Source organism: Pseudophryne corroboree, chromosome 5, assembly GCF_028390025.1.
Source record: "Pseudophryne corroboree isolate aPseCor3 chromosome 5, aPseCor3.hap2, whole genome shotgun sequence".
NCBI lineage: Eukaryota > Metazoa > Chordata > Amphibia > Anura > Myobatrachidae > Pseudophryne > Pseudophryne corroboree.
The window spans coordinates 279,917,302-279,943,265 of record NC_086448.1 but is presented as its reverse complement, the minus strand read 5'-3'; the positions used below and the strand labels follow the sequence as shown (position 1 = coordinate 279,943,265).

Sequence of the window (25,964 nt, the reverse complement as noted above, 5' to 3'; positions counted from 1 at the left end):
AAAGTACCAACTAACCAGCTCCTGTCATTTTTCAAACACAGCCTGTAACATGGCAGTTAGGAGCTAACTGGCTGGTATTTTGTCTCTCTATTAGTAAATAGACCCCACAAAAAAGATAAAGTTCACATCTACAGTATGTATCCTTTCACGGTCATTTTGCTTGACAGCTGAAAAAGTGATTTATAAGAGTATCAGATGAATTGCACCATCCTGAGAGGAGTTTAACTGCAAGGCCAATTTCCAAAAAATAGAATGTATTTTCAGAGTTTGTTGAATTAAATAATTAGCAGGTGGACATGGAAGCTGAGTAGCTGGGCTTGTCGACGACTTCCTCTTTTTTGTGGCTCTCAAGGATTTGCCGTCCTCGGGCTGTTACTTCTCACTCTATAGCCTATATAGTTCGTTGACCATCTGGGGCTTTGTCAAAAGACAATGTAAGTTAGTCCCAGGCCAGTCTCCACTTATACCATTGTTTGATAATCCTGCCTTCCCCCTGGGTATATGTAACTCATATTTTAGTATTTGGCAAACAAAAAATAATATTTGTTTTAAGGTTATTACTACTTAAATAAATTTTTCTCAAATTTCTGAAATTCAGGAAAAATGGTGCTTCCATCTAAAGATTTTTTTCCTGATTCCTGAAAGTTATGCACTTCCACTCAAAGACTAGGCCTATCTTGATTAGTAGGCCATTGACTTTCTTTGATATCTGTCATACAGTATATGACCTACTGGGTGAGAACGCAGGCCCTACAAAGGACTCCCATGAGGTAGCTTCGGTATAAGACTTAGGAGCTGCTTTGGATAATGAAGACTGGTCAGAAATCTGGGACAACGCCACCTCTAACTCTATATGCATTAAAATTAAGAAGAATGTATATAAATTACTTTATCAAAAGTATTATGTACACTCTTGACTGAAGGGCATGTTTCCTGACACTTCGGATAGGTGCTGGAGGGGATGCTCTGAAGAAGGTACTTTCTCACAAATATGGTGAACTTGTTTGAAAATTTTTGGTATATGGCAGGAGGTTATTACTCTCCTCTCGAACGTATTTGAGGTTTCAATTCATTTTGACCTTAAAGATTTCCTCTTTCCCTTGAACCATCCTTTCCAGGCATCAAAATAAATGATTACGACATATTGTTTTTGCCATGTCCTGTCAGTTGGCAACTGACTGTAAAACCCTGTACCGTCAACTATGCAGGCAATTCTATCACGCACTTGGTATGTCTATAAAATGGAATATATAACTGCTATAATACGACACTCCTCCAAATCATTTGATACGTTTTGAGATCCCTGGATGGCCTCCCAAAATGCTTCATTCCTGTTTGGTACCTAAATTTGATAAGCTCCCGATCCCATGTGTTATTGCAGCACCGGCAGGCCACTTATTGCGGATGATGCTTCAGGTGCCTGAGGCCCCCGAAGCATAGTCCCCGTTAAATGCCAGAATCGGGGCTAATAGGATAGTGAAGTCTAAAAACATTAAAATATAACATTAAAATATAACATAAAACATAAAAATATAATATAATTGTTAGGGTTTCCTGCCCTGTGCTGCCACGTCGTCATGGCAACCGGGAGACAAGTGCTAGCGGAGTAACCTGAGTGCAGCTGATACTCCGGTTCGGGTCTTTTGCTGTGCAGTGGTTACAGGCTTTGTGCACGGCAGGGGATCCGGTGCTGGTTTTTGTGCTCACAGTCTGTGAGGTCTGAGTGGGGCGTGGACAGCACCTGCTATATAAACCCTCTTCTCAGGTTAAGCAGATGCTGTTGAATCTTTGTTGGTTAGTCAGTTCCTGAAAGTTAGCCAGTACTGTGTAGCTTTGTATTTGTTTGTTGCTTACTGCAAATAGGCCTTGGGATTTGGTACTACACTCTGCCAATCCAGACCTAGCAGTAAGACTGGAGTCAGTCGTTTAACTTGCTGGGGTTCTTTTGCTACTCTGTGAATTTAGCAAGTTTGCGGCTGTATTCTCAGACTTGCCTGCCAAAATCCTTTCTCACTGTGCAAGGTGTTCAGGTGTCAGTTTAGTGGCAGTAAGCTGAACCAGTGCACTGCAAGTGAGGACTAGGATTGTGGAGACTCTCCTTGTGTCTATTATTCCATCTCTGACCAAGGAGTTTACTGCCACACCCGTTGGTAACCCTTTAGGGTTTTGCTGTTGCCCTTAGCAACGGCATTTCGGGTTCTCTACGTATTAAAACACAACATCTCGCTTCTTTCCATCTGAGCATTCCTAATACTAGGGAGACACCCAGTTTCTTAGCCTCTGGGCTTCTCTGTTCACTTTGTGTTGATTTTGTTACCCTATCACCTTCTGTGTACGTAATGTCATATTCCCCAGTCTGTCTGTGAGTTCATTTGTTTTGCATCCCTCTCCGTTCAGACACCAGTACATTCCTGCAGGCACTGGTGTGCATAACATATTCAGCAGCCCAATACTCCTGTTGAAATTTTGTGGGAATATGGAACATACCCCTCAAAATACTTTGCAACAGGTGGTCGATCTGGTGCAGGTCTTGACTCGACAATTTAATGATTTGTCCATTAAAATGCACACCTCCCAGGCCACTGGCGGAGCTCCCGCAGCAGCAGCACCTTCAGGGGTTAAGGAGCCGAAAGTAAATCTCCCGGATCGTTTTTCTGGAGATCGCTCGCAGTTCTTTTGTTTCAAGGAGAGCTGCAAGCTATATTTCCAGCTTAGGCCTCAGTCTTCTGGGTCGGAGATTCAGCGGGTGGGCATAGTGATTTCCTTGCTACAAGGAGACCCACAGGTCTGGGCATATGGGTTGCAGCCTGACTGTCCGTCGCTTAAAAGTGTTGATGCTTTTTTTACGGCACTGGGCATGTTGTATGAAGACCCTGACAAGACGGCCTCAGCCGAGGCTCAGATTTCGATCCTTAAGCAAGGGCGAAGGCCAGTTGAGGTTTACTGTACGGAGTTTCGGAGGTTGGCCCATGATACCCAGTGGAATGACCCAGCCCTGAGACACCAGTACCGAAGAGGTCTTTCTAACCAGATAAAAGACCAACTGGTACAATATCCCTTGCCTGATAGCTTGGATCAGCTCATGCAGTTATCCATCCGGGTGGATAGACGGCTGAGAGAGCGTAGGCTTGAAAGGGAGACCGAGGTTTCCTTCTTTCCCAAGGGAACCTCAGACTCTGAGGAATTTTCCGAGGAGCCTATGCAGATTGGGGCTACCCGCCTCTCCTCGCGTGAGAAGACGCGGAGGAGACAGCAGGGGTTGTGTTTGTACTGTGGGAATAAAGGTCATGTGGTAGTATCATGCCCAGAAAAGCTGGAAAACTTCAGGGCCTGAGGGTGATGGGAAATATCCTGTCAGGCCAGAAGTCAGAATTTCCCAAGAAGACTTTTATCATTCCGGTGACCTTGAAGATCCTCGGTCAAACTGTCAAGACTGAGGCCTTTGTGGACAGTGGGGCCGACGGGGTTTTTATGGACCGCCAATTCGCCCTGAAACACTCTGTTCCCTTAGTACCCTTGGCATCGGAAATTGAGATCTGTGGGTTAAACGGGGAACCATTATCCCAGGGTAAAATTACCTCTTACACTAGCCAGATTTCTTTGTTTATTGGAGCCACACACTCTGAAAAATTGTCCTTTTATGTGACTGTCTGTACTTTTGCCCCATTGGTGTTGGGGTTACCCTGGTTAAGGGCCCACAATCCTCAATTTGACTGGGTCTCTGGGGAGATTCTTAGTTGGGGTACTGATTGTTTCAGGAGTTGCTTGAGCCTTCCAGTCAGGCTTTCACAGCTAAGTTTGCCAGGATTGCCAGGATGTTATGCAGATTTTGCGGACGTGTTCTCCAAAAAAGTTGCAGAGGTACTACCTCCCCATCGCCCCTATGACTGTGCCATTGATTTGTTGCCGAATGCTAAGCTTCCCAAGAGCAGGTTGTACTCCCTGTCACGTCCTGAGACTCAGGCTATGGCAGAGTACATTCAGGAGAACTTGGCTAAGGGATTTATCAGACCTTCACAGTCTCCAGTTGGGTCGGGGTTCTTCTTCGTGGGTAAAAAGGATGGTTCGTTGCGACCCTGCATCGACTTCAGGGAATTGAACCGTATCACGATTAAAAACTCATACCCACTGCCTCTCATTTCGGTCTTGTTTGACCAGCTTCATACTGCCACCATTTTTTCTAAGATTGACCTACGCGGTGCGTACAATCTAATCCGAATAAGAGAGGGGGATGAATGGAAGACTGCCTTTAATACCCACTCAGGGCATTATGAATATTTGGTGATGCCTTTTGGGCTCTGTAATGCCCCGGCAGTCTTCCAGGATTTCATGAACGATGTGCTCAGGGAATATTTGGATAGATTCTTAGTTGTATACTTAGATGACATCCTAATCTTCTCCCATTCCCTGGAGGAACATCGGAAGCATGTACGCTTAGTCCTCCAGATACTCAGAGAACACCGGCTTGGGGCGAAGCTGGAGAAGTGCGAATTTGAAGTTCAGCAAATCGCATTTCTACGATATATTATCTCCCCAGAAGGTTTCCAAATGGAGGGTTCCAAGGTACAGGCAGTCCTGGATTGGGTGCAGCCCACTAGTTTGAAGGCGCTTCAGCGTTTCCTGGGCTTTGCAAATTTTTATAGACGATTTATCGCTGGATTTTCGTCTATAGTGGCGCCCTTGGTGGCACTCACTAAGAAAGGGGCGGATGTTGCTCACTGGTCTTGTGAGGCCAAAGCGGCTTTTGCCCTTCTCAAAAGGGCATTTGTCTCGGCCAAGGTGCTGCGACACCCAGATCCAGAGCGTCCTTTTGTGGTGGAGGTGGATGCCTCTGAGATGGGTATTGGGGCAGTGCTCTCTCAGATGGGAGTGTCTGATAATCGCCTTCATCCCTGTGCTTACTTTTCCCGTAAATTTTCGCCTGCCGAGATGAATTATGACGTGGGTAACCGGGAATTGTTGGCTATTAAGGATGCACTCGAGGAGTGGAGACACTGGCTTGAGGGGGCTAAGTTTGTGGTCTCAATTCTCACCGACCATAAGAAATTGGCATATTTAGAGTCAGCGAAGTGTCTCAATGCCAGGCAGGCACGATGGGCTTTGTTTTTTGCTCGCTTTAATTTTTTGATAACATATCGCCCTGGGTCAAAAAACATCAAGGCTGATGCGCTCTCGCGGAGTTTTGCTCCAATCCAGGAGACCACCGAGGAGCCATTGCCCATTGTGTCCCCATCATGTATTAAAGTGGGCATTACCCAGGACCTCTTGTCATTAGTCCTTAGAGCACAGGAGCAGGCTCCTCCAGACCTTCCGGTAGGTCTTTTGTTTGTGCCTCCTAGGTTAAGACAGCGAGTGTTCCTGGAATTCCATGCCAAGAAGTCGGCAGGTCACCCCGGTATTGCCAGAACTCGGGAGTTACTATCTAGGGCGGTGTGGTGGCCCTCGGTGGCTAAGGATGTGGATCAGTGGGTTCGGGCATGTGACATCTGTGCCCGAAATAAGACTCCTAGAGGGGTTCCTGTTGGCCCATTACATCCACTCTCTATTCCATCTAAGCCATGGACCCACATTTCAATGGATTTTGTGGTGGACTTGCCCAAATCCTCGGGGATGACAGCCATCTGGGTTGTCGTTGACAGGTTTTCGAAGATGGCGCACTTCGTTCCACTGGTTGGGCTGCCATCGGCCAGACGCCTGTCTGAATTATTTATGCTGCATGTTGTGCGCCTCCACGGGTTGCCACTTGATGTGGTCTCTGACCGCGGATCCCAGTTTGTGGCCAAATTCTGGAGGGCATTTTGTTCCGATCTCCAGATTTCTGTCAGCTTGTCGTCAGGCTACCATCCGCAGTCTAATGGGCAGACTGAAAGGGTGAACCAGTCCTTGGAGCAGTTCCTCAGGTGTTATGTCTCCAAGTGTCAGACTGACTGGGTTGCTCATCTGTCCATGGCGGAGTTTGCCTATAACAACGCGGCTCACTCTGCTACAGGGATCTCTCCCTTCCTTTGTGTGTATGGGCATCATCCTAAGGCCAATTCTTTTGACCCCCTGGACTCCACGCCTGGTGGTTCCTTTGTGGTTTCGGTCCTTAGGGGTATTTGGAGGAAAGTGAAGAAAGCCCTTGTGTCTGTGTCATTAGTGACCAAAAGGGTTTTTGATAAGCGGAAAAGACCCTGCAGCTTCAAATTAGGAGACTTCGTCTGGTTGTCTACCAAGAATTTGAAGTTGAGACAGCCATCTCATAAGTTAGGCCCCCGGTTCATCGGCCCTTATAAGATCACTAGGGTTATCAATCCGGTGGCATTTCAGTTAGATCTGCCCCGTTCTTTGGGTATCAATAAAACATTTCATTGTTCCCTTTTAAAACGGGCGATTAGTAATCCTTCTTCCAGTGGAAGACCTTCTCCTCTTCTGATACGTGGCCAGAGGGAGTTTGTTGTTGAAAGGATTCTTGACTCCAAGATGGTTCGGGGTCGGCTGTCATTTTTGGTGCACTGGAAGGGGTATGGCCTGGAGGAGCGGTCGTGGGTGCGCAGTTGTGATCTTCATGCCCCCAGACTGATACGCTCTTTCTTCTCGCAGTTCCCCGATAAACCCGGTGGTAGGGGTTCTTTGACCCCTCGTCAGAGGGGGGGTACTGTTAGGGTTTCCAGCCCTGTGCTGCCACGTCGTCATGGCAACCGGGAGACAAGTGCTAGCGGAGTAACCTGAGTGCAGCTGATACTCCGGTTCGGGTCTTTTGCTGTGCAGTGGTTACAGGCTTTGTGCACGGCAGGGGATCCGGTGCTGGTTTTTGTGCTCACAGTCTGTGAGGTCTGAGTGGGGCGTGGACAGCACCTGCTATATAAACCCTCTTCTCAGGTTAAGCAGATGCTGCTGAACCTTTGTTGGTTAGTCAGTTCCTGAAAGTTAGCCAGTACTGTGTAGCTTTGTATTTGTTTGTTGCTTACTGCAAATAGGCCTTGGGATTTGGTACTACACTCTGCCAATCCAGACCTAGCAGTAAGACTGGAGTCAGTCGTTTAACTTGCTGGGGTTCTTTTGCTACTCTGTAAATTTAGCAAGTTTGCGGCTGTATTCTCAGACTTGCCTGCCAAAATCCTTTCTCACTGTGCAAGGTGTTCAGGTGTCAGTTTAGTTGCAGTAAGCTGAACCAGTGCACTGCAAGTGAGGACTAGGATTGTGGAGACTCTCCTTGTGTCTATTATTCCATCTCTGACCAAGGAGTTTACTGCCACACCCGTTGGTAACCCTTTAGGGTTTTGCTGTTGCCCTTAGCAACGGCATTTCGGGTTCTCTACATATTAAAACACAACATCTCGCTTCTTTCCATCTGAGCATTCCTAATACTAGGGAGACACCCAGTTTCTTAGCCTCTGGGCTTCTCTGTTCACTTTGTGTTGATTTTGTTACCCTATCACCTTCTGTGTACGTAATGTCATATTCCCCAGTCTGTCTGTGAGTTCATTTGTTTTGCATCCCTCTCCGTTCAGACACCAGTACATCCCTGCAGGCACTGGTATGCATAACAATAATATACAAAACAAAACCAAAACCTAGAGCACATGGTATACACTCATAAATTGTTCCCAAAATAACAGTAACTAGAAAGAAAGAAGAAATAATGAGAACAAAGAAAAAAAAGAAGGGACGTAGGAAGAATGGAAGAGGGGTGTGTTGGAAAGGGGGATGATAAAGGGATCATCTACTATGTAGCAGAATCTAAAGAAAATAGCAAACCGTTATATATAGGAGAGGGAGATGGGTTTGATTTTGAAGACCCCTACACTCCGGGAACGTGTCTGGTTGGACTAAGGATATGTTATTCTTATATGCGGCTGAGGTTTTTTATTATAGCCAAGGAAACCAGGTGATAGTAAAAGCAGAAGGTTTATCTGTTGAGGAAGCTAAAGTGTCTTCCCTGGACATGAAATGGTCAATCTTAGTAAACCAATCCTTGCATGTAGGTTGATTTGGGAGAATTCCAAAGAACCAGAATGACAGAGCGTGCTGCATTACTAAGGTGGCGGAATAATGATCTCTTAGTCACCGGTATCGTGGAGTATTTGAGTTACCAAACGTGGGGTCTGTAGGCACTCGAGTACCTAGAATTTGTTGGGATATGGTGATGATTATGTCTGTCCAAAAGTTTAATAAGCAAGGAGAATCCCACCAGACATGTTGTAAAGAGCCTAAGGCAAAGGAACATCTCCAACAGATGCTGGAAAAGGAGGAGAACATGATATAAAGTAGGGATGAGCGGGTTCAGTTCCATGAGAACCGAACCCCCCCGAACTTCACGCTATGAGCCCAGATCCGAGTCCGGCTCGGGACTTCCCTCCAGACTCGGAAACCAGAACAAGTCAAAACGTCATCATCCCGCTGTCGGATTCTCGCGGGATTTGAATTCCATATAACTAGCTGCATGTCGCCGCCATTTTCACTCCGAACTTGGAGAGTGAGGGAGACAGACGTTTGTCTCTCTCTGTGGGTGTTGGCGTCAGGTGGGGTTAGTGTGTGCTCTGTAGGGGTGCTGCTGCAGTCACTGTGGTGTACCTGTGCTGTGTTAGGGGTGCTGTCCTGGCTGTCACTGGTGTTTCATGTGCTGTTAAAGCCGGGTGCTGCAGCTGTACATGGGAGTTGCATTCCTGGCTGTCACTGTGTTGTACAGGGTGCAGAGGCACTGTCCTCCTGTATGCTGTAAAATATAGGGGTGCTGCTGGCCCTGTATGCTATAAAAATTCAGGGGTGCAGTTGTTAAAAATTAAAAGCACACTGCTCCTGTATGCTGTAAAATATAGGAAATATAGGAGTGCTGCTGGCCTTGTATGTTGAAAAAATTCAGGGGTGCAGTTGTTAAAAATTAAAAGCACACTGCTCCTGTATGCTGTAAAATGTAGAGATGCTGCTGGCCCTGTATTTTGTAAAAATTCAGGGGTGCAGTTGTTAAACTTTAAAAGCACACTGCTCCTGTATGCTGTAAAATATAGGGGTGCTGCTGGCCATGTATGTTAGAAAAATTTAGGGGTGCAGTTGTTAAAAATTAAAAGCGCACTGCTCCTGTATGCTGTAAAATATAGGGATGCTGCTGGACCTGTATTTTGTAAAAATTCAGGGGTGCAGTTGTTAAAAATTAAAAGCACACTGCTCCTGTATTTTGTAAAATATTGGGGTGCTGTTGGCCCTGTACATTATAAAAATTTAGGGGTGCAGTTGTTAAAAATTAAAAGCACACTGCTCCTGTATGCTGTAAAATATAGGGGTGGTGCTGGCCCTCTATGTTGTAAAAATTCAGGGGCACAGTTGTTAAAAATGAAAAGCACATTGCTCCTGTATGCTGTAAAATATAGGGATGCTGCCTGCCCTGTATGTTGTAAAAATTCAGGGGTGCAGTTGTTAAAAATTAAAAGCACACTGCTCCTGTATGCTGTAAATATTGGGGTGCTGCTAGCCCTGTATGTTGTCAAAATTTAGGGGTGCAGTTGTTAAAAATTAAAAGCACACTGCTACTGTATGCTGTAAAATATAGGTGTGCTACTGGCCCTTTAGGTTGTAAAAATTAAGGGGTGCAGTTGTTAAAAATTAAAAGCACAATGCTCCTTTACGCTGTAAAATATAGGGGTGGTGCTGGCCCTATATGTTGTAAAACTTCAGGGGTGCAGTTTGTCAAAGTCAGAAAAATGTCTCAATGCACGTTGCCATATTTGCACCGCACACTGGTCCGTGCTGCGCATGCGTACGCTCTCCCGTGGAAGCGCATACCCGCAATAGCGTGCACTCGCACGCGCAGTATGCGCATTTACGGTAGAGTTTATGTGATCGTAGCGTGCGACTCATTAGTTACAAATGTTCACAATTAATGTAGTTTATAGATCATGATCCCTTTGATAGTTTCTGTAAGTTTGGTTAAAGTATAATGTCCCAGAGCTGAGGAATCCCTCTTTGCATCGTACGAAGGGTTTAACAGGAATCATACAGCAGTGTTTGGTACCCATCGGAAGAGTATTTAATTAGCAATATTCCGGTGTTGGTTTGGAGCGTATTAATCGCTCGTGCGAATAGTTATGGACATAAGAAGTTTATGTCCATTTCTATGATTTGCACATACTCAGGTATGCGGCGGGAAACCCAGTTTCCCACCCACCTGAGCTGTTGGAAATCGTCACAGCCCACCTGTATGAATCACCCTATGACCTTTTGTTATGATGCAGGGCCGAATTCCTTCGGCCAATGGACAATGGGATTGTAGGACCAGGAGATTGCATTGTGTGTGGAGCATAAATAGGCAGGCCGACCACATCCAGCTCTCACTCTCTCATCAACGGTTATCTGCTGATAATCGGGAGCTGGATATCGAGGCGCTGGCGATCATACCCTTTGTGCGTAAGTTCTCTCCATAATCATTGTCTTTCTGCGAGCCAATCTCTCTCTCTCTCTATCTCCCTCTCTCCTCTTTTTCTCTTAAATACCTTATAGTATTATAGTATTGTATCGTATTGCATTTAGGTCAGTGTAGTATTGTCTTTTTGTATTTATTGTTTAGTTCTGTGGTTAGGAAGTCTCTGTTATATTGTAGTGTATCATATGTACTGTTATTCCCTTTTACAAGTATATTAGACATAATACAGTTAATAGGCCTTGGAAACCTAAACCAGTATCTGTGTATTTCCTATAGTGATAAGTGTTCATTTGAGCGTCGGTGACGCTCATGCAGCTTTGTAGATAGTCAGGTTCCACAAGGTTGCACTTACACCCTGTACTCACATTAAGGTATTCAGTGTATTTCATCGGTATAAGGTTTAACATAAAGGTATAGTGTTGTGAGCGTCTGCATCGCTGGTGACCTCCTCGTGGTCTCTAGCGTACGCTACGTTACAGCGAATCTTTCCCCTAGACATAACCAATAACGTGTCCTGTGATCACTGGGCCGTGAGCGAACGTGACGCTTGAGCGTCTCGCCTACGGCTGAGCGATCGTTACGCAAATAGCGTATCATTACGGTATTTCTTAAATAAACAGCGTACAGTGTTCTTAGCTTCGTAAGGGTTGTTTATACGACAAGGAATTTAGAATTGTCAAGTTATTAAAAATTAAAAGCACACTGCTCCTGTACACTGTAAAATATAGGGGGGCTGCTGTTCAAATAACATTACACTGGCCCTGTATGTTGTAAAAATTCAGGGGTTCAGCTGTTAAATATTAAAAGCACACTGCTCCTGTATGCTGTAAAACATAGGCATGCTTCTGGCCCTTTAGGTTGTAAAAATTCAGGGGTGCAGTTGTTATAAATTAAAAGCACACTGCTCCTTTATGCTGTAAAATATAGGGGTGGTGCTGGCCCTGTATGTTGTAAAAATTCAGGGGTGCAGTTATTAAAAATTAAAAGCACACTGCTTCCGTATGCTGTAAAATATAGGGGGCTGCTGTTCAAATAACATTACACTGGCCCTGTATGTTGTCAAAATTTTGGGGTGCAGCTGGTAAAAATTAACAGCACACTGCTCCTGTATGCTGTAAAATATTGGGGTGCTGCTGTTCAAATAACATTACACTGGCCCTGTATGCTATACAAATTCAGGGGTGCAGTTGTTAAAAATTAAACGCACACTGCTGTTGTATGCTGTAAAATATAGGTGTGCTGCTGGCCACGTATTTTGTAAATATTCAGGGGTGCAGTTGTTAAAAATTAAAAGCACACTGATCCTGTATGCTGTAAAATCTAGGGGTGGTGCTGGCCCTCTATGTTGTAAAAATTCAGGGGCACAGTTGTTAAAAATTAAAAGCACATTGCTCCTGTATGCTGTAAATATAGGGATGCTGCCTGCCCTGTATGTTGTAAAAATTAAGGGGTGCAGTTGTTAAAAATTAAAAGCACACTGCTCTTGTATGCTGTAAAATATTGGGGTGCTGCTGGCCCTGTATGTTGTCAAAATTTAGGGGTGCAGTTGTTTAAAATTAAAAGCACACTGCTACTGTATGCTGTAAAATATAGATGTGCTACTGGCCCTTTAGGTTGTAAAAATTAAGGGGTGCAGTTGTTAAAAATTAAAAGCACACTGCTCCTTTATGCTGTAAAATATAGGGGTGGTGCTGGCCCTCTATGTTGTAAAAATTCAGGGGTGCAGTTATTAAAAATTAAAAGCACACTGCTCCTGTACACTGTAAAATATAGGGGGGCTGCTGTTCAAATAACATTACGCTGGCCCTGTATGTTGTAAAAATTCAGGGGTGCAGCTGTTAAATATTAAAAGCACACTGCTCCTGTATGCTGTAAAATATAGGCATGCTTCTGGCCCTTTAGGTTGTAAAAATTCAGGGGTGCACACTGCTCCTTTATGCTGTAAAATATAGGGGAGGTGCTGGCCCTGTATGTTGTAAAAATTCAGGGGTGCAGTTATTAAAAATTAAAAGCACACTGCTTCTGTACGCTGTAAAATATAGGGGGCTGCTGTTCAAATAACATTACACTGGTCCTGTATGTTGTAAAAATGTTGGGGTGCAGCTGGTAAAAAGTAACAGCACAATGCTCCTGTATGCTATAAAATATTGGGGTGCTGCTGTTCAAATAACATTACACTGTATACAAATTCAAGGGTGCAGTTGTTAAAAATTAAACACACACTGCTGTTGTATGCTGTAAAATATAGGTGTGCTGCTGGCCATGTATTTTGTAAATATTCAGGGGTGCAGTTGTTAAAAATTAAAAGCACACTGCTCCTGTATGCTGTAAAATATAGGGTTGCTGCTGGCCCTGTATGTTGTAAAAATTCAGGGGTGCAGTTGTTAAAAATTAAAAGCACACTGCTCCTGTATGTTGTAAAATATAGGGGTGCGGCTGTTCAAATAATATTACACTGGCTCTGTATGCTATAAAAATTCAGGGGTGCAGTTGTTAAAAATTAAAAGCACACTGTTCCTGTATGCTGTAAAATATAGGGTTGCTGCTGATTAAAAAACATTACACTGGCCCTATATGTTGAAAAACTTCAGGGGTGCAGTATTTAAAAATTAAAAGCACACTGCTCCTGTATGCTATAAAATATTGGGATGCTGTTGTTCATATAACACTACACTGGCCCTGTATGCTATAAAAATCCAGGGGTGCAGTTGTTAAAAATTAAAAACACACTTCTCCTGTATGCTGTAAAATATAGGAGTGCTGCTGATTAAATAACATTACACTGGCCCTGTATGTTGTAAAAATTCAGGGGTGCAGTTGTTAAAAAATAAAAGCACAGTGCTACTGTATGCTGTAAAATATAGGAGTGCTGCTGATTAAATAACATTACACTGGCCCTGAATGTTGTAAAAATTCAGGGGTGCAGTTGATAAAAAATAAAAGCACACTGCTCCTGTATGCTGTAAAATATAGGGGTGCTGCTGTTCAAATAACATTACACTGGTCCTGTATGCTGTAAGAATACAGGAGTGCTGTGAAAATAAAGGGGCACTGTTCTGTGTGCTGTAATAATAAAGGGGTGCTGTCCTGTGAAATGGAGAACAATTTGGAGGAGAAAATAGTGGAGGATCAGGAACCACTTGCAGTTCCTAGTACTAGTGCTGAAGCTGCTGCTGCCACCAGTCATGACATTGACGATGCAATTCCATCAACGCCGTCTGCTAAGGCCGATGCCCAATGTCATAGAGGGCATGTAAAATCCAAGAAGCAAAAATTAATTATCAGGAAAAAAAAAAGAAATTATCTGACAAGAAACATAAAATTGGCAATGTGCCATTCACGACACAAAGTGGCAAGGAAAGGCTAAGGCCTTGGCCTATGATCATGACTGGTTGCTCAGCTTCTCATGAGGATGGAAGCCCTCCTCCCTCTCTAAAAATTAAAAAAATTACGCTTGTTAAAGCACAGGACAAAACAACTGGGCGTTCAGAGATATCACATATCCCCAAAGAGAGTCCAAGTGTGTCCGCGGTTGCGATGTCTAGGCCTGACCTTCCTGAGACTGTATTGGAAAAGGAGGTTCCTACCACCATATGCATGCCCCCTGCAAGTGCTGGGAAGAGCACCACCAATCCAGTTGCTGATATTGAGATTGAGGATGTCACTGTAGACGTATACCAGGATGAGGAGGATATAGGTGTAGCTGGCACTGGGGAGGAAGTTGACGATGAGGAATATGATGTGGTTTGTTTGAATAAGGCACCAGTGGAGGCAGTATTTGTCCGTGGGATGAGAAAGCTCATTGTCATGCCTGGGCAAAATACCAAAAAAAAAAACACCTCTTCGGTGTGGAATTATTTCTCCGCAAATCCGGACAACAGGTGTCAAGCCGTGTGTTGCTGTCAATCTGTAATAAGTAGAGGTAAGGACGCTAACCACCTAGGAACATCCTTCCTTATACGTCACCTGCAGTGCATTCATCCGAAGACATTGTCAAGTTCAGAAACTTTGGGTAAGAGCGTAAGCAGTCCACTGACACCAAAATACCTTTTTCCTCTTGTACCCAAGCTCCTGCAAGCCACACCACCAACTTCCTCAACGTCAATTTCCTCCTCAGTCAGGAACGGAAGTAATCCTGCAGGCCATGTCACTGGCATGACTGATGAATCCTCTCCTAACCGGGATTCCTCCGGAGGAATACGTACCGCCTACTGCTGCCGCGGCTGTTGTTGCTGCTTGGAGTCAATCGTCATCCCAGAGGGGAAGTCAGAAGACCACTTGTACTACTTTAACTAAGCAATTGACTGTCCAACAGTCCTTTGCGAGGAAGATGAAATATGACAGAAGTCACCCTGCTGCAAAGCAGATTACTGAGGCCACAACAACTATGCTGGTGTTAGATGTGCATCCGGTATCCACCATTAGTGCAGTGAGATTTAGAAAGATGAAGGACATACTTTGTCCCTGGTACCAAATCCCGTCTAGATTCCACTTCACTAGTAAAGCGATTCCCGGACTGTACAGGGACATTAAGAAAAGTGTCCTCAGTATCCTGAAAAATACTGGAGCAGGGCAAACTAAGGACTACATGACTGTGAGAGCCCAACGGGTAGATGTATTGTCTCCCAAAGCAACAACAGCAGTGGCACCAGTAGCAGCATCTCACAAACGCGAACTCGTTCCTAGGCAGGCTACGCTGTGTATCTTCGGTTTCCATAAGAGGCACACAGCTGACAACCTCTTACGGAAACTGAGGGACATCATTGTACAATGGCTTACCCTACTTAGACTCTCCTGGGGATTTGTGATATCTGACAACACCACCAATATTGTGCGTGGGCAAATTCCAGCACGTCCCATGTTTTGCACATACAATTAATTTGGTGGTACAGAATTTTTTTTTAAAATGAGAGGGGCGTGCAGGAGATGCTGTCAGTGGCCTAAAAAATTGCGGGCCACTTTCGACATTCATCCACTGCGTGCCAAAGCCTGGAGTTCCAGCAAACACTCCTGAACATGCCCTGCCATCACCTGAAGCAAAAGGTGGCAATGAGGTAGAATTCAACACTCTATCGAGTTGATCGCTAGCTGCATTTGTTCGCAGCGCAGCGATCAGGCTAAAAAATGGCAGTTCTGCGCATGCGTATGCGACGCAATGCGCACGAGTGACGTACGGGCACAACGAACTATGTAGTTTTGCACAGGGTCTAGCGATGCATTTCAGTCGCACTGCTTGCCGCAGAGTGATTGACATGAAGTGGGCGTTTCTGGGTGGCATCTGACCGTTTTCAGGGAGTGTGTGGAAAGAATGACCCCCATTAGGCTTCAGAGGATGGAGGAGCAGTAAAAGGCCATTAAAGCCTATACATCCACCTACAATAGGCAAAGGAAGGGGGATGCACCTGACTCAAGCGCAGTGGAGAATGATTTCTGTATTGTGCAAGGTTCTCCAACCCTTCGAACTTGCCACACGTGAAGTCCGTTCAGACACTGCCAGCTTGAGTCAGGTCATTCCCCTCATCAGGCTTTTGCAGAAGCATTTGGAGAAATTGAAGGAGGAGCTAATACGGAGCGATTCTGCTAAGTATGTGAGACTTGTGGATGGTGCCCTTCATTCGCTTTGCCAGGATTCAAGGGTGGTCAATATTTTGAAATCAGAGCACTACATTTTGGCCACCGTGCTCGATCCTAGGTTTAAAGCCTACGTTGTATCTCTCTTTCCAGCAGACACAAGTCTGCAGAGGTGCAAAGACCTGCTGATGAGAAAATTGTCAACTCAAGCGGAACGTGACCAGTCAACAGCTCCTCCTTCATTTTCTCCTGCAACTGGAGCTGTGAGGAAAAGGATAAAATTTCCTAGCCCACCCGCTGGCGGTGATGTAGGGCAGTCAGGAGCAAGTGTTGACATCTGGTCCAGACTGTAGGACCTCCCAACGATTACTGACATGTCTACTGTCACTGCATATGATGCTGTCACCATTGAAAGAATGGTGGAGGATTATATCGGTGACAGCATCCAAGTAGGCATGTCAGACAGTCTGTATGTATACTGGCACGATAAAGAGGCAATTTGGAGGCCCTTGCACAAACTTATTTTTTTATATTTTACCTAAGTTGACCCCCCTCTAGTGTGTACTCTGAAAGAGTGTTTAGTGCAGCCGGTAACCTTGTCAGCGATCGGCGTAGGAGGTTACTTCCACAAAATGTGGAGAAGATGATGTTCATCAAAATAAATTATAAATTCCTCCAGGAAAACCTTTACCAGCAATTGCCTCCAGAAAGTACACAAGGACCTGTGATGGTGGATTCCAGTGGGGACGAATTAATACTCTGTGAGGAGGAGGATGTACACACTGAAAGCGGTGAGGAATTGGAGGATGAGGATGAGGTCGACATCTTGCCTCTGTAGAGCCAGTTTGTGCCTGGAGAGATTAATTGCTTCTTTTTTGGTGGGGGGATTAATTGCTTCTTTTTTGTGGGGGCCCAAACAAACCAATAATTACAGCCACAGTCGTGTGGCAGACCCTGTCGCTGAAATGATTGGTTTGTTAAAGTGTGCATGTCCTGTTTATACAACATAAAGGTGGCTGGGAGGGCCCAAGGACAATTCCATCTTGCACCTCTTTTTTCTTTCTTTTGCATTATGTGCTCTTTGGGGCCTACTTTTTAAAACTGCCATCCTGCCTGCCACTGCAGTGCCACTCCTAGATGGGCCAGGTGTTTGTGCCGCCCACTTGTTTCGCTTAGCTTAGTCATCCAGCGACCTCGGTGCAACTCTTTTTTTTCTTTGCATTATGTGCTCTTTGGGGCCTAATTTTTAAAACTGCCATCCTGTCTGACACTGCAGTGCCACTCCTAGATGGGCCAAGTGTTTGTGCTGCCCACTTGTGTCACTTAGCTTATTCATCCAGCAACCTCGGTGCAACCTTTTGGCCTAAGCACAATATTGTGAGGTGTGAGGTGTTCAGAATAGACTGAAAATGAGTGGAAATGAATGTTATTGAGGTTAATAATACCGTAGGATCAAAATTACCCCCAAATTCTGTGATTTTAGCTGTTTTTATGTTGTTTTAAAAAATCATCCAGATAAAAAACCAAAACCCGAAAAGGTTTTTTTTGGCAAAACCAATCCAGATCCAAAACATGAGCAGGGATCCAGATCAAAAACCAAAACACGAAAAGTGTCCGCTGCACATCTCTAGTATGAAGCAGAGAAGGATGCGTGTACCAGTGCGTTAAGATCTTATATTGTGTCTCTTTTTACTGTAGTACAAATAGAGCTTGTGTATGTTTTAAGAAAACGTCTTACATTCCTAATCAGATAAGGAGAGGCCCAGGTCCTTTTCCCATACCCTATCATATGTTGGGATAAAAGTAGTTTGGTTAGCTAGTAGTAATTGGTAAAGAGCAGACACTGGGGGTCATTCCGAGGTGATCGCATGCTGCCGTTTTTCGCAGCGCATCGATCTGGTCACCGCAATGTGCAGGCGCGTCGTACGTGTACAAAGCGGATCGTTGCTGAGTGATCGATTTAATGAAGAACCCATTCGCACAGCGGATCGCAAGGAGATTGATAGGAAGAAGGCGTTTGTGGGTGTCAACTGACCATTTTCTGGGAGTGGTTGGAAAAACGCAGGCATGTCCAAGCGTTTGCAGGGCGGGTGTCTAATGTCAATTTCCGGACAAAAACAGACTGAAGTGATCGCAGCGGCTGAGTAAGTTCTGAGCTACTCAGAAACTGCACAAAACTTTTTTGTACCGCTCGGCTGCACATGCGTTCGCACACTTGCAAAGCAAACATACACTCCTCTATAGGCGGCGACTATCTGATCACAGCGCTGCAAAAAAATAGCTAGCGAGCGATCAACTCGGAATGAGGGCCACTGTGTGAGAGGAAGGTTAGGGCGAAACGCAAATTTTCTTGAAAGAGGCAAGATCCCTCTTGGCAAGGGCTGCTCTGTTAGCTGGAAATGGCGAACTGCAGAAAGTTCCAAAAGTCAGTATGTGGGATATTCTATTTCTCTTGAACTTCCAAAAATTGTTTAATTCCTAAGATGAACACCAGCTGACCAACTCTAAAGAGACCCACAGAGGTCCAACTAGAAAAAGGGGATTGAGGATTGAGGCCTGGCGGGAACCCAGGGTTAGCCAAGAAGGAGGTGAGCAGATCATTAAAGTAAAATGTTAGTAGTCAATTTAATTAAAGGATCAAAGCACAGTCACACATTCTTGACACGTTCACCTTGTACAGATGGTGACATCATGCAAACTATTATGATTAAGTAAAGAATAGAGCAGAAGACAGCATGGCATTTCAAATTAACAAAAACAAACACATTTTTTAAAAAAGCAGGTAACAGCAAAATACATACCGCAGAATACATTATTAATTTCAGTTTTCCAGATGGAGTTTTTGCAGCATTTGTGATATTTTGTAAAATTGTGTTCAGAAGGACACCTACAAATAATAGAGCACATTGTAAGATATCACTGAGATAAAATAAAAACTTTTTAGTTACAGTTTTGACCTCATCTTATTCACTCAAAATGTGCATCTTATTCACAAAATAAAACAACTTGGAGCAACAAAAGTACTTTGCTAGATTGCACTGATCAATTTGATGTGTAACATTTGTACATCTGTGTGCAAATGAGGCAAATCTATATATGGAGAACTACGACCAGAACCGAGCGGAACTGCATTCCGTCACTTATAATTGGAGGCAGGACCAGTACCAACTTCCACCCACCCACCTTACCTGGTCACAGAAACCTAAGCACAGAGACTCGGAACACTCTTCCTCCACCCGCCCACTCACCCTGCCAAGCCACCCTACATTCTGGCCTCCCTGCACCGCATTCACGTGACGCACAGGGCTGCACTGCATATGCGGTTGTGTAAAGCACCAGAGTGATGTTTGTACCGGGCAGCCTGGACCGTGACCCCCGCTGCAGCCTGCACCCGGCCATAAAAGTCACTGAGGGCAAGAAGCCTTCCCCTCCAGCTTCACAGCCCTTGCTCCTTCTCTCTCTCCCCTTGTTCCTAAATGCCCCCCACCTTGCGCCCTCAATCCCCTCCCATCAGTGCTCCTCCACCACCACACAGACTGCTGTGCTGTTGGCCAGGCACTGGGAAACACTGAGCAGCCTGCACTCTACCTGTCACAGTCCGCACTCTGCCCCCTAGCTGTCATAGCCTGCACTCTATCCCCCCCTGTCACAGTCCACCCTCTTCCCCTAACTGTCACAGCCCACATTCTATCCCTTGTCACAGTCTGCCCCCTCTGCCCACTTGCTGTCATAGCCTGCACTCTCTCCCCTACCTCTCACAATCCACCCTCTGCCCCTAAAGGCCCGTACACACTGGTTGATGTATCGTCCGTTCTCTTGAACGGCCGATACATCGCGGGACCGTCGGCCAGTGTGTACGGGCGATACGTCTGTGAACTCCGTCGTTCACAGACGTATCGCGTCGGCCGCGCAGCACAGCCGTCAGCCAATATATCTAACGATATATTGGCGCGTCGCTGTGTGTGTACAGGGCGGTCGTCCGACCGCCCGTACACATGCTGCGGCGGCCGGCGGTGATTGACAGGTGAACTGGGCGGGCGCGAGCGCCCGCCCGCCCAGTTCATGACGTCAGTCCCCCGACGGATTGGGCTGTGTGTATGCACAGCACACTGCCCGATCCGTACATAGATATATCTGCAGATCAATTGATCTGCAGATATATCTAATAGTGTGTACCCACCTTAACTGTCAGATGTTTGTAAGTAAAGCAAATAAGCAAACAACTGGGCAAAACCATGTTATCCTGTAGGTGGGGCAGGTTTAACATGTGCAGAGAGATTTAGATTTGTTGGGGTGTGTTCAAACTGAAATCTAAATTGCAGTGTAAAAATATGAGCGGGTTCGGTTTTACTCGGATTTACTCGGTTCTCAAAACGGCATCTTATTGACTCACGGATGTCACGTGTTTTGGATAGCCAATAGGAAAAATCCGGATAAAACCGAACTGGCGTTAATTCTGGCGTTAAATCCGAACCCGCTCATCTCTAAAAATAATACCCCTTTCACATCGCCAAAGGTGGATCCCACCCGGGAATTGGAAACGGGTCCTTCCCGGGTGGGATCCGGCATTAGACCCAAATGGCTGGCTTCACGACCCGCCAATATGCCGGGTCGGTTGCCATAGTGGTGGGGGGCGGAGGCGGCACTGGGAGATGAGCTCATCTCCGCACCGCCTCTCCCTATGTAGTGAACGGATGCGACCCGGGAACCTCTTTACACTGCCACTGAGTCAGTATTCAACGCGGGTATAACCCTTCTGATAACCCGGTTGTCACGAACCGGTCTCTCACCTTTGCGGGTTCTGGGGTTCATCCGTTGCCAGTGCGGTTGCTCGCGGTGCTGTGCGCCCGTGTGGGGACGCGGCGTGATCAGTGGCACAGGTAATGCAGAGTCTGGGAACTGTGAGTGCGGGGACCAAATGGCCTAAGGCACTGCGGTGTGTCTGCTGTATAGGAGGTGGCCATGTTGGAGACCAAATAGCTAATACAGAGCACTTGTGAAAACACCTGTGGGCAGGTGTAAGCCAATCCCGTGCTTGTGCTGCCTTTAAGTAGGCTGGGATTATGTTACTCTGGGCCAGTGCTTTGTTGTATCAACGCTGTGCTCTAGCTCTGAGCTCTCTCCGTGCATTCCGTGTGATTCCCGTGGTCCAGATATCGCCTCCGTTCCCAGAGGTCCGTCTGCAGCCTTCACTGCTAAAAGATCCACCGGCTCCCCGCTGTGCTGTCAGTTAATCACGCACCTACTGGTAACAATTGGATTCCCAGAGTCTTGCATGAGGAAACCCTGTCTGCCTGCTTTCAACCATACAGAGTTTGGAGGATTCCACTAACTTCAGCTGTTCGTTTGTTCTGCTCTGCATTTAACCCGTTCATCACTTATATCATCTGCTACAGTCTCACAGTGATCTCCGGAACTCGCAAGTAACCCAATTTAGTACTTTTACTTTCTATGTTGCCATTACAAGGATAATTCTTCACAGTCTCTCAGTTACCTCTCAAAACTTAATTGCAAATCCTCACAGTTATTTCTTCATGTCTGCATTATCCAGTTAAACACATTCTACAGTTCAGCATCAAAGCTTGTTTATATTTGGACAATTTAACATTTATTCTCCAGCCTGTTTTGAACGCAATTCCATGAACATTTCTTTTATTTTTTCTTTAAGATATATCCTGCATATTATTTCTATTATTCATGCAATACGTCAGTATACTATGGTGATTAATAACTTGCCATTTACCACTTTACTGAATTGTTATTTTCAATAAATATATGGAACGGAACTTTCTTCGTCCTCCCTGCTTTCTTCATACCCCAGCACCTACACCTGTGGTTGGTCCCGGGTTAACGGATTCACAAAAACACCCGGACCTGACAGTAAGCACTGGCCACATGGATCCGTCAAGTGACCAATTCGCAGGAGGCGGTGCTACGTCAGATATCCTTTCCCGTCTGGAAAACCAGGAGTCTATACAGACACAAATAGTGCAGTTTATGCAAACTATGGCAGACCGTTTAGAGACTCTTCATACGGCTATTAAAACGTCTCAAGTCCTGATTCCAACTCCGGTTGTCCCAGTTACCACTACAGTTTCTCCTGTGACGCTGCCTACGTCCCGCTTGCAGTTACCCTCTCCGAGTAAGTTTGACGGAACTCCAAAACTTTGCAGAGGATTCCTGAATCAATGCGAGATCCAGTGCGAACTGTTGTCCGCCAGTTTCCCATCAGCTCGTTCTAAGGTTGCATATATTATTGCCCTCCTCTCCGGTCAGGCTCTGGAGTGGGCATCACCATTATGGGAAAGGGGTGATCCTATCCTCTCTAATTACAAGGAGTTCGTATCATCCTTCCGGAGAATCTTTGATGAACCAGGCAGAACCACCTCAGCATCTTTGGAGATTCTCCGTCTACGTCAAGGTTTACGTCCTGTCAGTCAATATATTATTCAGTTTCGCACGTTGTCTTCAGAGTTAAACTGGAATGAGGAGGCCCTGATCGCCGCGTTTTGGAATGGACTTTCAGAGAAAATCAAGGATGATTTAACTATCCGGGATGTGCCAACTAAACTGGATGAATTGATTTCTCTCTGTAACAAACTTGACCTACGCTACAGGGAGCGATGTTTAGAGAAATCCAGGGCAGAGCGATCCAGTCCACGTTATCATCCTAGGCCTCGACAAGATTCTTCATCACAGTCTCCGGTAACGACAGAAGAACCTATGCAGATTGGGCGCTCCCGCCTCACAGAGGAGGAACGACTTCGTCGTCGACAGGGTAACCTCTGCATGTACTGTGGGTCTTCTGAACATTTAGTTAAATTCTGCAAACTCCGACCGGGAAACTCTCGCTCCTAGCTTATTCAAGAGAGGTTAAGCTAGGAGTTACTTTAGAATCACGTTCTGGGAAAGAGCCGACCTTGTCTATTCAATTAGAAGTTCCAAGTTCTACAGTGAAAGTTTCAGCTCTCCTAGATTCCGGGGCAGCCGAGAACTTCATCTCCTCAGCCTTTGTCATACGGTCTAAAGTTCAAACCATGCCTCTGGAAGCAGCAGTTGCTGTTACAGCAGTGGATGGAAGTCGAATTCCAGATGGTATAATTACTCATCGAACCGTATGTCTCAAGATGAAAGTTGGTGTGCTCCATTCCGAATACGTCTCCTTCTACGTGATTCCCAAAGCCTCTCAAGATGTGATACTTGGTTTACCTTGGCTGCAGAAGCATAATCCTCAACTTAATTGGCAAACCATGGAAGTCCTTTCGTGGGGTAAATCTTGTACCAAGGACTGTTTAGCCTCAATTGTACCTCTCCGGTCAATTAGCCTTCCCGACCTACCTCCGGTGTATCAATCTTTTGCGGATGTTTTCAGTAAACAAGCAGCAGACTCTCTACCTCCTCATCGCGAATGGGACTGCCCAATCGTCCTGGTTCCGGGTAAAACACCTCCTAGGGGACGAATTTACCCGCTATCCATCCCAGAGACGCAAGCTATGTCTGATTATATACAGGAAAATCTAACCAAAGGATTTATCAGACCATCTTCTTCACCTGCAGGAGCCGGATTCTTCTTCGTTAAGAAGAAGGACGGTGGGTTACGACCATGCATAGATTACCGTGGACTCAATGAGATCACTGTGAAAAACAAGTACCCATTACCCTTAATTCCAGAATTATTTGACCGGGTAAAGGGAGCTACTGTGTTTACAAAATTGGATCTCCGAGGGGCCTACAATTTAATCCGCATCCGGGCAGGGGACGAGTGGAAGACTGCTTTTAATACCCGGGATGGGCATTACGAATACCTTGTAATGCCTTTTGGTCTTTGTAATGCACCTGCAGTTTTTCAAAGCTATGTGAATGAACTTTTTCGTGATCTTCTCTACAAGTGTCTAGTAGTGTACTTGGATGATATCCTAATATTCTCTACGGATCTAAAGTCTCACCGTCACCAAGTTAAAGAGGTACTGACACGTCTGAGGAAAAATCAACTCTATTGTAAGTTAGAGAAGTGCACTTTTGAAGTATCTTCCATACCGTTCCTTGGTTACATAATTTCTGGATCAGAGCTATGTATGGATCCCGGTAAGGTACAAGCTATCCGAGATTGGTCCACTCCTACAACTCTCAAGGGGATTCAGCGATTTCTTGGCTTTGCTAATTTCTATAGGAGATTCATTAAGAATTATTCTTCGTTAGCTGCTCCCATCACAGCCCTAACTCGCAAGGGAGCAAATCCTACGAACTGGTCTTCTGAAGCAATCAAAGCCTTCTCTGATTTAAAGCAAGCCTTTAGGTCAGCCCCCATTCTTCGACAGCCTGATTTGAATCGTCCCTTTCTACTAGAGGTGGATGCATCTACAGAAGCAGTAGGAGCTGTGTTATCACAAGTCTTTGAAGATAAAAAGGTCCATCCCTGCGGATATTTCTCCCGTAAGTTCCTCCCGGCAGAACGTAATTATGCAATCGGTGAGCAAGAGTTACTTGCCATCAAGTTGGCATTTGAGGAGTGGAGATACCTTCTAGAAGGAGCACAACATCGCATTACAGTTTATACTGATCATAAGAATCTTCTGTATCTGCAGTCAGCTCAGTGTTTGAATCCACGACAAGCTCGATGGGCGCTTTTCTTCACACGATTCAATTTCAAGCTCACCTATCGACCAGGGTCTCAGAACAAAAAGGCAGATGCCCTTTCTCGGTCCTTTGCTTCTTCTGAATCAAATGATGCTACCACGAATCAAGCCATTGTAAATCCTACGTCCTTTTTAATGACTCGAACCTCTCCAGTTCCTCCGCCTGGCAAGACCTTTGTTGCCACAAGTCTTCGAAAACGGCTGCTTACCTGGGCTCACTCCTCTTCCTTCATGGGTCATCCTGGGGTTCTAAAGACTCTCAAGTTTATTCAACAGTCTTATTGGTGGCCACGTCTCAAAGCCGATGTCCAAGAGTTTATTGCAGCATGTCCTAAATGTGCCCAACATAAGAGTCCAAGAAGTTCTCCACCAGGTTTATTACATCCATTATCCATACCCAAACAACCATGGACTCATATCTCGATGGATTTCGTGACCGATCTACCTCCATCAAAAGGGCGAAATACCATTTGGGTGATAGTGGATCGATTTTTGAAAATGGCACATTTCATTCCATTAACTGGGTTACCATCAGCCCCTTTACTAGCCAGATTGTTCATCTCTGAAATCTTCAAGTTGCATGGCCTTCCTCGAGAGATTATCTCTGATCGGGGAACACAGTTTGTGGCCAAGTTTTGGAGGTCGCTTTGTTCATCTTTAAATGTCAAGTTGAATTTTTCTTCTGCATATCATCCTCAGACAGATGGACAAACTGAGAGAGTCAACCAAGACCTTGAAACATTTCTCCGGCTATATATATCGTCCTCACAGGATGACTGGGTTGACTACCTTCCATTGGCAGAATTTGCTCATAATAATCTCTTCCATTCATCTTCAGAATCTACGCCCTTTTATATTAACTTCGGCTTTCATCCTCGTGTGCCAGAGTTCCATCCATTACCAGCCCTAGAAGTTCCAGCGGCAGATCAAGAGCTTCAACGTCTATCTAGAATCTGGAGTTGTGTACATAAGTCCTTGGTCAAAACTTCCGCTCGTTATAAATCTTTTGCAGATAGAAAACGTAAAGCTGTACCGAATTACAAAGTGGGAGACCAAGTTTGGATTTCTACGCGCAATCTCAGGTTCAAAGTTCCTTCTAAGAAATTTGCTCCCAAGTTTATTGGTCCATTTCCCATTGTAAAGGTACTCAACCCTGTGTCATACAAAGTCAAGTTGCCACCGTCTTTGAGAATTCCTAACGCCTTTCATACATCTTTACTGAAGCCTTTGATTCTCAATAAGTTCCGTACTACCCAGTCCAAATCTCCTAAAGTTCACTCTTTGCAGAATGAGGAATTTGAAGTTAAAGAGATTGTGGACTCACGTTCCCGATATGGACGTTTACAGTTTCTGGTCGA

General features: G+C 45.3%; 1 protein-coding gene across 1 annotated transcript in view; it reads right to left on the bottom strand.

Moving 5' to 3' along the window:
• ACP3 (acid phosphatase 3) overlaps positions 1-25,964 on the bottom strand; it is a 238,985-nt gene that overhangs the window by 46,644 nt on the left and 166,377 nt on the right. Inside the window, exon 8 of the mRNA XM_063922366.1 lies at positions 18,772-18,857. Coding sequence (XP_063778436.1) covers positions 18,772-18,857 — 86 coding nt within the window. The remainder of the gene's footprint in view (positions 1-18,771; positions 18,858-25,964) is intronic.